Raw genomic sequence first — 14,165 nt, forward strand, 5'->3', positions numbered from 1 at the left:
CACCCTGGGTCATCTTTCACGTCCAGCTAACGTGGTTGTCCCCAGCGGGGATTAGAGGAGAATGGGGGACAATAAGCATGTTCAGGGCAACGTGCTTCTGGCTCCTATGCTGCTGAGCAACACCTACAGCTTACTCATGGAGCTGCTGCTCGTGCAAACCAGGGCTCGTTCCCAGGAAGCACGGCTGTCACGTCCTCTGCCTGCCTTGCTGGCTGAAACCTGGGCAGGGCACTAAGGGCTACTGGTGAAATATTGGTCTGGCTGAATTCACTGGCACAACTTTGGAGCTTCACTGGAGCACCTCCATTTCCTGAGGAGCAGCGGGAGTTGTTTCCCAGCCTGAGAGTGCCCTCTGGCGTTTCTAGAAGATGGTAAAGATTTTCATTTATTGAAGTGGTTTTATTTGGCTTCCTCCTTTTCTTAATGTTTTCCAGCCAGTGTGGTTATTCGTGGAAGTCTGCCAGGGAGGTGCATGCCATAAAGCACCGAGAGGTGAGCCTCAGACCAGTCCCTTGTGTCATCCGCATTTATACACCCAGCAGCTGATGCTAATTTTTTAAACAGTATATTTGCCATATGCAGCGTAAGTAATGGGAGGCTTCTAGACCTGATATCTCAGTTCTGATTTCCTTCCAGCAATGCCTGGCAGGTCCCCAAAACTAGCCTGCGGCAGGTCCTGCTCTGGCTGTGCCTGGGCAACGGTGCTCCCCCTGCCCTGGGCGCTGCCTCCAGCCATGCGCTTGGGGCTCCTTGACCGAGCAGAACAAGCAGAGCTGCTGCAGTGCTAGGCTGCATTTCAAAGCCCTGGTTGAATAGGGAAACTGGGCTGCAAAGAGGTAGGAGCAGCTTTTTAAAAACAAACAAAACCTAGCCCTTTTCTCTGGGGAGAAGGCAGGGTGTTTAGAAGTGGCGGCAGCGTGAGCATGCATTGCCATAGTTATGTGGAACTGAAAACAGCCAGCAAATGTGAAGCATAAACACAAAATCTGCAGTAAATATAAATCTTCCCCATATGTAGAGTTCTTTCTTGGAAAAATGTTGTTATCCTGTCTCTGTTAGGACATTCTGGTTTGAAAAAAACAAAAATGTTTTTTTTTTGAAAATAGTTTCAAACTTTTGCAGGCAGTTGTAATAACGAATGTGCTGGTAGGGAGCAGAGGAGTGTGTTGAGCACTCTGGTGTTGCACTCTGCTGGAGGCAGACCAGGTGGTAGAGTATTGCAGTGGCTTATCTGGCAGCTGCGGGTTGAAGGCACCTTCTAGCGGAACAGCATGGAGGGGGGGTGACATTTTGAGGAACGATGTCAAGTACGGATCACCCCTTGCATGCCCTTTCTTCTCCTTGCTCCTCTCCTGGGGTGTTCCAATGTGAGTCAGAGTACCCTCACTCGCTCTTGCCAGGTTATTTCGTGTTGTCAGCTGCCAGGAGGTGGTCCATGCTTGCAAAGCTACCTCCTCCTGCTCAGAGGTGGGACTGCTGTCCAGATCCAGTGATCGGCATTCATCAGTGACTGCCAGTGGAAGAGGAGATGGGGTTAGTTGGGTTGGAGGCTGGGAAGACCCATGCTGGGCTTGGGTGCTCTTCTCCAGCTGTGCGGTGGCGATTCTCAGATGTCCTGGTTGTTGTTTGCTTCTCAGCAGCCAGTTTTTGCTCACATTTTCTCCCAGCTCTCTACTGACCTGTCTCTTCTCTCTGTGTTTTTTCCTCAGGTCGAAAGCTGAGAGGAAAAGCCTTTTATTTTGTGAATGGCAAGGTGTTCTGTGAAGAAGATTTCCTGGTAAGTGCACAGCTGACCCTTGTGCTGGCATCTCTCAGCCTCTCTGGCAGATGCGTAGCCTTTCTGCCCAGCAGCTTTGCCTGTGTTTCACAGGGCTCTAGTCCAGCCTCCTGCCTGTCCCTTCTGCTCTACCATTTACCCAGGGCCAGCCCTGAGCATGGTGGCTGCCCGTGTGTGGTGCTGGAAGTAGCCGAGTGAGAGGCCGTAGTTTTGCGGCACAGAGCCCATAGTTGAAGCTGTAGCCTCTTGCGATGGCTCCTCAAAAACTGTGGCTCCTTGAAAGCTCCTCTAGCTGTGCCATGGAGACAGGAGCAAGATGAATGGCTACAGAAGACTGAATGAGTGAATTTCCTTTTCCAGTAAACTGGTTTTGCTTGGACATCGTAATGGATATCTTTCCATTGCCCTCAATGGCTTTTGTGTGAACATACCTGAGCATGAAGCAACCCTACGGTCCTGTCCTTGGCTAGTGGAGATAAAAAGCCGTATACCCGCTGCCCCCAAGCCCTCAGAGATTAAGCTTTCATTGAGACTTGAAAAATTTTGCCTGCTTGTTGGGGAAGTCTAGTGATTTCTGGCAGAGTAGCGAGTTAATGTTCTTTGTTCACATCAGTATATTCTACAAACTCTGAAAATTGAAAGATTGGTTAAATGTGTCTAAATTATTTCATTTTCCCAGTTTGCATTTCCACCATTCAGACAGGACTGAAACCTTAGCAGGTGATGTGTTGTGCCTGAGCCGCGTGTTGTGGACATGATGGGCAGTTCCTTGCGATTACATCTCAGCAATGGCAATAAGAAAGGTGCTCTGGGCCAAACTTGAATGTTATACTACCAGAAAGCTAGGACAGTACTACTGACCTCAAAGAAGCTTCAGTAGACCTATAACAGTAGAATTTGGCTTTCCAAGCCTATAAATACATATGTTGTGATATGAAGATGTAATAAACACAAGTAAGTTCCTGGCTTGTAGACTCACGTGGTCAAATAAGCATGTAAATGCCTTATTTGCATGTGCATTTATGGTATTTACTTATACACTTAAATAAACTTAGGTTAAGGACTTGAAAGTTACAGGAACTCATACTCCTTCTGAACACTGGAAGTCTGGAGTCATTCTAGAATATCCTCTGAGGGCCCATCCACATCTTCATTTACTGAAAAAAAGTGCTGGGAAGTTTAGCTTGTGTAAGGAGTACAGAAAAAGGCCAAGCAAATAACGCCCCACAATATGCTGTTGTTTATGCTCGACTAGCCTTGTGAAATTTTAAGCCAATTCTTTTTTGTCCTTGCAGTATTCTGGTTTCCAGCAGTCAGCTGACAGGTGTTTCATTTGTGGTCATTTGATAATGGACATGGTAAGTGATAATTGCTTTAGGAAAAAAAATTCCCACAGCTTTTTAGAAGAATGCATCAAAAGCAAAATATATTCATATCCAGTGCTGTCTGTTACCATCTGGTAGCCTGCCTAGTGTGAGATTGGTAGCAGAAAGAAAATCCACTAAGCCTTTTGTTGATTTTTGCGGGGAAGTGAAGCTGGCACCCTGCTGTGTGTGGCACAGAGACTTTGCTCTACCTGTTTACAGAGCAAGTCGAAAAGCAGAGCCTTCAGCTCTTTCATCCCCTCTCGGCCTTCTCTGAACAGCATATTCGTAATCCCGTCGATGCTTCCTGCTCAGAAGTGCCGTGGCTCTGCAGTGCTCCCTTGCTGTGGGGTATCGCTGCGGCTCTGCTGAGCCTGTCTTTCCTATAGTCAAGCTGTGGCTTCTCATGTACCTTCAGGATGAAGCTACTGTCTTGTTGCTGCTTTTTGTGAGTACTGATACTCTGGGGAACAGGTTTGACCCAGAGTGGGTGATCCAGACCTCAGTTCAGATCTGTCCGAGTCCTTGCAAGCTCTTCAGTAGGTGTGTGGACATCCTGCTGAAGCAGGCAGTTGTCGTTAGCCTACAACAGGTATCATCCGTTCATGATGTGCACGGAGTGGGGTCACAGCTCGGGGGGTCAGCTGGCCTTTACCAGAACTGGGCAGCATTCAGTTGTGGGTGATTCAGAGGGAGACAAATTCTTGGTCATGTAGCTGGTGGTGTAAAACTACAGCTGAGGCAAAAAAATTAGGAATTTCTGGGTGGTCAGTTCACAGCATGCCTCCCAAGATTTTCTAATGCTTATCATTAATTATCTTTGCTTGCCTGCTTACACTGTAAAGCATTAAAACTGGAAAAGCTATTTTATACTCTGATCACCTGGCTGATGGACCATGGTATTCCAGGCAGTAATTTGTGCCCCAAAGCCAACCGGTGAATTGCAGATGTTGAGTTCAATACAGTTTCCCTAATCTGTGTTAATTAGAAAGCCAGGCTAGCGAGTACAAAGCTCTTGGATATCTAAGGCATTATGAAAACCTAGCAATAGTATTTGTTTCAGCCTCTCATGGAGAATATAAAGATGTATTTCCTTTTATTGGTCTGGTATGTCGTGCCTTGTGATCCTGCTAAGTATTCTCCACCTGTTGGCTTCAGAAATTATTTTCTTTCTTTTAAATTCTGTCACTTCCATCCTTTGTAATGCTAAATACCTTGACTGAGACTCTAAATTGTTTTCTTACCCATGCTAATAATTCATTTTTCTGGAACCAGGTGATATATATTGATTCCAGCTGCTCTTTCCGTCCCTGTTAACTCGTTTTTCAGATGAGGTGCCTGAAAAAAGACACAGCCTCACTGATGAGTATGCAGCATTGTCTGATGTAAAGTTGTGTGTTTATTATTTTCACCTTTATTGGCTGTTCATATGCATTTTTCCTCTCTCTTGGTTTGTTGCAGATCCTGCAGGCTCTAGGGAAGTCATATCATCCAGGCTGCTTCCGATGCGTGGTCTGCAACGAGTGTCTGGATGGTGTGCCATTCACTGTAGACTCTGAAAACAAAATCTACTGCGTCAGAGATTACCACAAGTAAGGACAGAATAAACAGCAGAGATGTTCCAACCAATCAGCCTATAATTTAGCTTTTCAGCTAATTAGGAAGTGTAGATTAGTAAAATAGGGACAGGGTTGGAAGCTAGAAGTTTGAGCATGGGGCTAGACCCTAGAAATTCCCAATGTCTCTCCTTTTGCCCTGTCATCAACTGCTGTGTAACTTTGAGGAAATAACTTAATCCCTGGCCTTCAGCTGCCCCTTCTGCAAAGCAGAGGTAGTGAGAAATCATGCTCATGAAGCGTTCAGTGATGCAAGAAGTTAGTCCTCTCTGAAGTAAGACTGTGAATGCCTGTTGAAATCAACGTGAGTTGCTTTTTGAGTAGTTGCAGGGCTGAGTTTGACTTTTAAAGAATGCTTTTAGAAATCACCGCTGAACGTACAAAGTGAAACTTTTATCCAGCTCTAAATTAAACAACCAATAAATCCACTTAAAAAATCACTTGTCATTTAGACAGTAAAATAAAATGGCTCTGCTCTTAGCTGGTAGTTATGATATTAGAGCTGCATACATTTTGAGCGTCCATCTGGCTTGCTTTGCTCCTTGCTCCATTTTCTGAGCAGGCAGAGTATTAAGCGTTGCTCAGGCAGCCCCTGGAACTGTTCTGTGTTGTGCCAGGATTACAGTTGCTTCCGTGTGCCACCGTTGTTCTGAAATGATGCATATTTCCTTGCAATTTAATTTAATTATTTATTTATCTTGTTACGTTGTGTTATAAGTCCTTAAGGATCTGTACAGTCCTGTGGTATTTTCTCTGAGGTTTCCTTCCCTGAGGCTGCCACTTCTTTTGATGTGTTTTTCTGGGGACAGTCCTGCTCAGTTTCTCTCAGTAGCAGCCAAGAATCTTACAGTGGGTTTTGGGGTTTTTTTCTGGCGCTAAGTGTAAAATGTAAGGTCTCTTTTTGCCTGATTGAGCAACATGTGCCAAGCATTACTTAAAATCGATGCTGAAATGAGTTTATGATCTCGGAATGCAAAGCTTTCATGTGGATGAGTTATTTACAGCTGCAGCTGTAAATATGTTCTCACCGAGAACATACAGGCCTCTCTTTTTATGTTGATCTATAACTCGCCTTCAATTTCTCGTTGCTTTTCCAGAGTTTTAGCTCCAAAGTGTGCAGCATGTGGACTTCCCATTCTGCCCTCCGAGGTGAGAACCTTTTATTCCATGTCCCCTCAGGGGAGGGAGCATCATGTCTCAGGTCTTTCTCTCTTTCACACTTGACCCAATGTCAAGACAAACGTTCTTGGGAATGGGGAGAGATGATCCCTTCCTCCAGCGTGCAACCTTTTGACCTAGGCTCATACACTGCCCTTGAGATGTGACCCTTCTTTTGCTCCATAATGAAGCTTATTTCTGCTGAACCAGGCTGTTTTTTCATCTCCTGCAGGATAATACTGCTGTTAGTTTTATGTTCAGGATTTATGTTTCCTTCATGTCAATAAATGCTGGTGGTGCTCAAGAATGACCTCTGGGATTAAATTGTTTTAATAGTTCGAGGAGAGGCATCTTGGGCAAAACCACTTTAAAATGCTGAGAAATGTGACACATTGAAATTACCAAATCTTTAATGCCTGCTTTGGGACAGATGTGACTGTTAAACAGAGAGAATTTAACATGTCTGATGTTACATTTTAGAGGATGTCTGCAGTCGATGATGAAGCTTTACTGTAAAAATAACTGCAGGTGGCAGGATTTATTTGTGGTGTCCAACCAGCGGCTGAAATGCATTTGTTCAATATTCACATTGTTGCAGGAAGCAATCTTCAGAGTGCATGTGTCTGATCCTGCTGTAATCCTTTGTAATTTCTCTTTTGCTTGAATGCTTACAGGGGTCTGATGAGACCATTCGGGTTGTGTCCATGGACAAGGATTACCACGTGGAATGTTATCACTGCGAGGTAGGTCAGCAGCTTTCTCAGGGAATGGGCACTTAATAGTCATAACTACTATTATTTTTAAGATGGAAATAAATCTCCTCCCTTCCAATGGCAGTAGATGAGCAATTCAAACCTTGCATTGTGCGACCCTTTCTATCAGTGGCTGAGAAATTCCCAGTTTGACGACAAAAGTTTTTTCAGCAATTATTTCATTTGCTATCCATAAAATTATGGGCAAAGAGTTAATTATCACTTTTAAACTTGGCAGTTTATTTCTTAATGAAGGAAACGTGGTGACTTAGTAAGGTTCTGTTGCTGCCTCTCAGAAGCCTTGAGCTCCGGATCACGTTAGTGTGTCTGATTTCCAAGGCAGATTGTTTAAAAATGCTAAGGTGATGACTGATCCTGTCTGGTGTAAGTTACCTTCACTCTCATGGGAAACGAATGTGTCATTGAGGCTGGAGAAAGGATGTGGCTGCACAAAAATATCCCAAGAGATGCCAGCTCTTAAACACCATTTGGTCTCCATGCAGGACTTCCCAGAGAGCCTTCATACTTCTGCTCTGTGAATTAAAATAAATAGATGTCTTCTCTCGTTGTGCTCGTATGCAGTGGAAAGAGGCCCTGACTCAGCAGGCAGGCTTCACATCAGTACAACTGCAATTAATGTAATGTGAAGAGGTGAATCCTACCTGAGAGTGTAAGGAGACACGAGCATGTTTAAAATACATAGGGTTGCACCTCACCACGAGATAAGGCTTATTCAATAAAACTGCACAAGACAAATTTGTACAAGGCTGCCCCTCAAAGTGCCTATGTCAGGTGCTTTCCTTCTCATGGCAAACGCTGGACTTAGGAGGAGGGAGCTGCTGGCTGGGTGGCTTCTGTCCTTGTCACAAAGTCGCCCTCCTGGAAGCCAGACCCCGCTTGACGCTGGAAGATGAACACACGCTCTAATAATTTGCATGGCCTCTCTTTGCAGGACTGTGGGATGGAACTGAACGATGAAGACGGGCATCGCTGTTACCCGCTAGATGAACATTTGCTTTGTCACTCCTGTCATCTGAAACACATAGAGAATGGCACCAGCCCAGCAGCTGTGTACCAGCACCACTACTAGCCAGCGTGGCCGACATGGGAAGGTCTGGACAGAAGACTTGTTACGCGATCTTGCTCTCCCCACCCTCAGTTGATTTCCTGTGCATATTTTTCACCAGTCAACAATGTTTCTGTAAAAGGATATGAGAGAATTTTGCTGGATTCCCAGAGTCTGTGTGTTTGTGAGTTCCAGCTGTATCAAACCACGTCTACTTGACCAAGAATGTGGCATGTTATCTAAACTGGTTTACTTTTACGTGCCTTTTTCTGCTGTCTGGAGATTCTTCTTGGCTCATTTTGGAAGATTCTTCAGTGAAAGCACAACTTGCTGTCGTGCCTGTGAACTCAGATCGTGCCATGCACAATTACAAAGTCAGGGGCTGGCTTGCCTGCCTCCCTGCCAGGGATGTCCCGTCTACTAAGAGTTTCCTGACAAGCACACTTCATCAGATTCCCTGAAGGACATCAACCTATTAATACCAGTTTTTAGACACTGTCTTTCTTTTTGTTAATTCTTTAGGAAAAGAAAGATGTCTGTGCAAAATGGCATGCTCAAACCTTCCAGTTAATTCCCCGAACTCCGGTATCAAGTCTGGCTGTAAGAGCACCAACTCTCCAAGCACAAACCAGGCGTGCTGGCTGGCAGCTGGAGGCTGACATCCCATTTCAAACAGAACAAAAAACTGGAACAAGCTGGGCTAAACTACCCTGTTGACTTGGGGCCTGGGCTTGCGTGTCAGCGTGATACGCCGTGGCCAGTCTGCTGTGTCAGAGTCTGAATAGCGGATTGTATTTGGAAAGGAAAGGTCGGGATGCTGAAAATGTGGACACGGGGAAATCCAGCCTCGTTCTTGCTTGCAGGGCTCGCTTTGGAAAAAGCTCTCTGTACACAGACGCTGGCCTGAGTTTTCCAGCTTGTCCCCAGTGCTCAGCCCCCAGCCTGGCCACTCCTTTCTGTGGTGTTTACCCAGCACAAAGCCATTTCATAATGGTGCTTGTTTAGAGCTCTGGGAACAAACTCGAGATCGTCATGAAGGCTTTGTTACACAGGGATTTAGAGCCCAGCCTCACAACCTGTACTCAAATGAGTATGTTGGTATAAACAGATTTGCTCCCATGAATAACAACAGCTTATCTGAGCAAGGGGTAAGTGAGTTTGGCCCTTGCTTTCTGTTCTGCTGAGAAAGCAGAAAGGCGGATCATTTATCTTTTTGAACCCCCCTGCTTTATAGTCAAAGAAATCTGCTCCCCCAGGATGTGTTACGTGTAAGAGATGTGCCTGCAGTGCATGTTCTGTAGGTACCAAAGCTGTGCAGCCCCTCGTGTACAGGTACAAAGTTGTTGTTTAAGAAAAAGCTTTTAATTTAAAGTCTTGGATGCAATCAGGGATTTTAGCTACCCTTTCCGACATGTTGTATGGAAAACTAGTTAAATCCTAATGTGTCCATGCTAGAGATGTAAATTCAGTTCTATTAGATAGGGGACGGGATGACATTCTTGAAGTTCTTTTTAGTGAGGAAACTACAATAAATTAGCTGAGTAGAGGCACGGACATGAGCCTGTGCCGAGAACCCACTATGGTTCACCCAAACCTCTTTTCCCATGCTAATAAATACCACGGGCCTCCATTTCAAGTGGTGCAAGTTGCTGTGCTAAGTATTAAACAAAGGCACAAGCATCAGCTGTAAAACAGATGGAGACCAGTGGCCTGTTAGCACCCTCCTTCACATCTGTATCAGCTTGCCTTGTCTGAAATGTGAACGTCTGAAGCTGCCCAAGCTGTGGGAGCTCGGTGATTTTGGTGTGGAGTTTCATCGGGCCGGCAGACCATCCAGCCTTCTGCCCCATCCAGCCGTAAGCATCTCCGCCTGTTGCTGCTGCTCTTGCGGATGGGGACGGCAGCACATCCAGAGCCCCAGCTTTGGTGTAGCTTGGCTCTGCGGCGCCGTTTCTCCTGGAGACATGCAACCCTTCAAGTGAGTGACCGAAAGCTCAAGCGGGGAGGCTTTCCCACTGCACTATACACGGGTCTGGGGCATATGTATCTTTGGAGAGTTTTACCTGTGATTTTAGAGGAGGTAAAATTGACCCCAAATATATGAGCTCCTTGGAGCCTTCAATTTGGCCTCCAAATGCTGGATAATGAAGGGATGGGAACCAACACAAACATAACTGGTGCTGTATCCAGGCGATACGGGCTGGGGTCAGCAGAACACCCAGGGCAGATCCTGCAGCGCTCTCACCCCAGCGTGCCGTGTCAGCTTGTGTCCTGCAGTGCAGCTGGGCCCAGGGGAGATGTCTCGAAATGCAGCTGTGATCTTAGGAGTGTCTGAAGGGACTGAGGTGGGAAATAACGCCAGCTGAGTGTCCCTGGGAAATAATTCAGATAGTCCTGGGCAGGTGGTTCCCCTCCCTGAGCTTCCTTTGGAAGTGAAGGCAGTGAGATATCCAAGTGGCTTCTGGAAGTGAGCTGGGAATGCCAGCCCTGATCTTTTGTTCTGTCTCTGAGAGACTGGCTACTACGTGGTGCATGCTTTTGCTAGCTCTTGATTTTCAGAGCAGCCTCTCATGCACATTTTCTGGCCTTCATCTTGGGAAGATCTGAAAACACTAGCGGGGCTGCTATTTTCTTTTTAAGATGAATTTTTAGCTACTGTCTCACTCTTGCAGCCTTCCCCACAACCCCAAAATAAACAGGCAAGAAGGGGAAGGGGAGAAGGACGATTTTCTTTCATGGGAAGCCTCAAGTAGCCTGTTTGCAGTCAGCTGTCCTGCAGGATGCCTCTTTTGCATCAATGGAAAGTTTGGGCCCTGCTCCCACACGGTGTCTTGTTACTCCTGTCAGCCATCCCGTATCCCTCAGCGCTGGGGATGTGAAGGCTGCCCTACTTTCAGTTTTGAGGTCCTGTATAAATTATTAAGTGCCAATGCTCTCCTTTATTCACGGAGAGCTAGAAATGACAATGTGAAGCTATTGAGAATGAAGCGTGTGAGTTTGTGGTTTTGAAGCTAAAGCATCTGCTGCGTTGCCCTGCTCCCCTATGTGCGCTAACTTGCACCGCTTTTGTCTTTGGGAGTTTGAATTCATTTAAGCTCATTATTATTTCTCCTAGGCTGTGGGTGTCTGAGTCCCTGTTGATTGTCCCCAGCTTGTCCCCAGCTCTGCCGCTGCCTGATGGTGGGTCTGGGAGCAGGGAGACAAGGGCATCCTGCACAGGGGAGGCTTTTTCTCCTCCTGACACCCCCCCCGCCAGGCATCTGTGGAGCTGGAAGCCCTCACTGCCTGCCTTCAGGCAGCTCCCCCAAAAGGAAAAGCCATCAGGCAGGTAGCTCTGGAGCTGGATGGGTGAGCTTTGCATGCTCTGCAGAAGAATTTCCAAAAGAGTGTTAGATTCTGTCCATCACCTGGCTGATACGTGTTGGGTTTTGCTGTTCACATGAACGTTGTTGTCTTTTTATTTATTAAGGAGCTGACACGCGCTATGAAAAGTTAGTCTTAATTCCTCCCCCAGCGTGCTCTTCGGACGGGTTTTAGGGTAAGGGACCCTTGGAAGTCCCATTGTGCTGGTAATGAGTAACTCACATGCAAATAGTTATTTAAGTGAATTCCTTGAAACTTGCTTTCAGGAGCCAGAGCTTAATAGATTTTTTTTTTCATTCAGATCATGCTGTTAAATTTCTATTGTTTAGAATATGGAAACCATTTAAATAGGGATCTTTGCATAAAACCCTGGAGGGAAAGCCCCAGCTATAGAAGCAGCAGACATTTTTGTCTATTTTAAAGTGCAAGAAACACCTGTCATCAAAGTGATTTAGGAAACTGCCCTGATGTAAAACACAAGGAACAGCATTTTCAAACACCCTGGTGATGACCATTTTAGGTCTGTGGCTCTTCAGTTTCTGAGTTTCATTTGGGGGCTTTTAAAATATTTTCTCAGGCTTTCAGGATTTAAATGATTTTTTTTTTTTGGTAGATTTTTGCCACAAAGTGAATAGCTCCTTGATCTGGAAATGGTGGAGTCTCATCGGCATCAGGTTTGCTATGGCAGATGTGAAAAGGTGAAACTGGGCTCTTAAGAGCCGGTACAGGTCTGGCTGGCCATTCGAAAGGAAGGGATACCTTTGGCTGCCAAGAGAAGAAAGTAAATGTTTTCCTGTGCTTTCTTCTGCTGATTTTTAGCACTGGGCAAAAATTTGGCATCCCTGAATTTCAGCATTCAGGTCTGTTGATAAGCGCTGCTGCAACCTCCTCCTCTCTCCTGGGGATAATTGCAGGCGCATACTTCCTAATGAATTTAGTCCCTATTTTGCCCTTCCCTGGAAATTTTACCACTTTATTATTTCAGCAACAGCAAAACTGGGTCCTTGTTTAAGGGAAAATGAACACACGCTCCCCATCCTTACTGGAACGCTTTGACCTGATCCTCCAAATTACCTGAATATCAGCCTGCCGCTGGTCGATGCAGCGGCAGCTTTGTACTCTGCTGCTATTGCTATCAAAATCGCGTGGAGGACTCCATCTGTGTTAAACTTGAAGTGCACAGGCAGGCAGTCCCACTGAAACCAGTAAGGCTGCGCACGTACGTGAAAATCAATGTGTGTGCGTAGGTCAGTGTTGGATCAAGGGCAGAGCGATTTTATTACAGGTGAGACGTACCCAAGGATGAATCTGTGGCAGTGTAAAAGTTGCCTTGAAACGATTGCTGAAATGGACTGCCAACTTTTTTGTTCAATAAACAAAAATATGTGCTGAAGCAGTGGGGGTGTGTGGAGGAAGAAGGGTGTTACTTAAAAAATACAGTAGCTGTAGGGAAAAGAGGGCAGGTGATTATGGAGAGTAGGGGAGAAGGTGGCGTGGAGGGGATTCACTTTTGGTTGTCATATTCCTGTGCATTTATTGCAGAGGGTTTTGAGGGCAAGTGCAGCTGCATACACTGGTCTGGACTGTGCTTCTTCAATGTTGGCCTCGGCTGCGTGTTCTGTGTCTGCTTTTGGGATCATGTGTGCTGTCGGGTCTGTGCACGTGGATGTGCGGCACGTGCTGCCTGCGAGAGACCTGCCTTTCACACCACTGTGCCCATGCCAGGTGTTTGCGGATGCATTTTGAGCAACCTTCTGTGCATGAATGAATGTAAGGACAAGTTGACCCAGGCTTATTGCTGGAGAAACACCTCTGGAGTCAGTACCTGCGGGCAGGGAAGGGCTACGGCCAGATACACGTCCCTTTCCCCCATCCTCTGAGGCCGAGTGCCTCCATCACTGGGAGAAGCTGGGAGGGGGTTTGCCTCTCTCGTCACACTGCGTTTGTTTTTCTTTTCCGTTTCTGCATCCTGCCGGTCGCTGGCTGCGGTAGCACTAGGTGTACTTACCAGAGCCAATTGGGCAGATGTCTTCCTGCCGTGTAGCCCAGACAGAGCCCAGGGCTGCTCACCCATCCTAAGGAGAAGCAAAATTAAGCTTTTCTGAGCAATAAAAACCTTCCTCCTGCTTTCTTCCAGGGCAGCCAGAAGCTCGTGTGGCAATATGCATCGGTAACCCACTAAGATGAGGCAAGAGACGGGGGAAAACACCTATCCCCATGTGAACGCACGTGGCGTAGAGCCCCGCGAAGGCAGAGGACGGGGATGATCCCCGGTGCAGGGATGACGGGGCTGCATTTCCCAGCCCTGGTGACACTGACCCTGGTCCCCGTGCAGCAGGTCTGCGGTGCATGGCCAGACAGGGACCTGGGCGCACACGCGCAGGCTGTGGCTTTCTGTATCCGGAAAGCAAACCCAGAGCCTGGCTAACGATACTGAACGGTACTAATTATTTTGTCTGTTTCCTTCAAAGCTCAACTCCAGGAGAGAGTATTTTAGGATTTGTGCTGGTGTAACTAACCGTAGCGACCTGTGAACACCGCCCTCTTTTCTTCTGTGCTGTTAAATATTTATAAAGAATGAAGGGCGGCGGCAGCAGGGGCGAAGCTGCTGGCCTTGTTGTGATTTCAGTGATTAAAGACAATGCCATAAAGCAGTGCTCAGCGTCAAGTCTTTCCTAAAATTCCGATGATTGTCATCACCCTGAGTCCACGGGGAGGGAGTGAGCTGTGAAATGATGGTTTCCCAACCTCTGCCTTCCTCCTCTCCCCTTGCCTCAGCAGCTGAAGCAGGGACTGGTGGGGGGAAACCTCCTTAGTGGGGTTCACTGGGGATTTCCAGGCCTTCGCAGGCAGCTGGGATTTGCTGAGGCTGTCCTGCTCCGGCGTCCCTCTGGGGAGACCCTCGTCCCGGGGTGAGGAGCTGGGGAGGGATGCATTATGGGTGGGAGCAGGGTCCACTCCCAGCACGGGGGTCTCCTTTCCAGCGTTGGTGGGGACAGTTTTGGGGAGAGTTCCTGTGGTTCTGGGAGGCAGGCGGCCACGTGGTGCCCCCATAGGCTTTGCTGCTAT

At 46.9% G+C, this 14,165-nt stretch overlaps 1 protein-coding gene across 3 annotated transcripts in view; it reads left to right on the forward strand.

Moving 5' to 3' along the window:
* The window catches only part of LIMD1 (LIM domain containing 1), a 33,985-nt gene extending 20,238 nt beyond the window's left edge, over positions 1 to 13,747 (forward strand). The window contains exons 3-9 of one of the 3 annotated variants that reach the window (XR_008576121.1): positions 1,710 to 1,777; positions 3,073 to 3,135; positions 4,603 to 4,733; positions 5,855 to 5,906; positions 6,590 to 6,658; positions 7,620 to 8,881; positions 13,234 to 13,730. Coding sequence is in view for 2 of the 3 variants with exons in the window: in XM_054818547.1 (XP_054674522.1) it covers positions 1,710 to 1,777; positions 3,073 to 3,135; positions 4,603 to 4,733; positions 5,855 to 5,906; positions 6,590 to 6,658; positions 7,620 to 7,757 (521 nt within the window). In the remaining variant the exon portion in view is untranslated. Of the gene's footprint in view, positions 1 to 1,709; positions 1,778 to 3,072; positions 3,136 to 4,602; positions 4,734 to 5,854; positions 5,907 to 6,589; positions 6,659 to 7,619 lie in introns of all 3 variants that reach the window. The other 2 variants (XM_054818547.1, XM_054818548.1) reach the window with 2 other exon arrangements.
* The last annotated feature ends 418 nt before the right edge of the window (positions 13,748 to 14,165 follow it).

The sequence above is a fragment of the Grus americana genome, chromosome 2, assembly GCF_028858705.1.
Source record: "Grus americana isolate bGruAme1 chromosome 2, bGruAme1.mat, whole genome shotgun sequence".
Taxonomy (NCBI): domain Eukaryota; kingdom Metazoa; phylum Chordata; class Aves; order Gruiformes; family Gruidae; genus Grus; species Grus americana.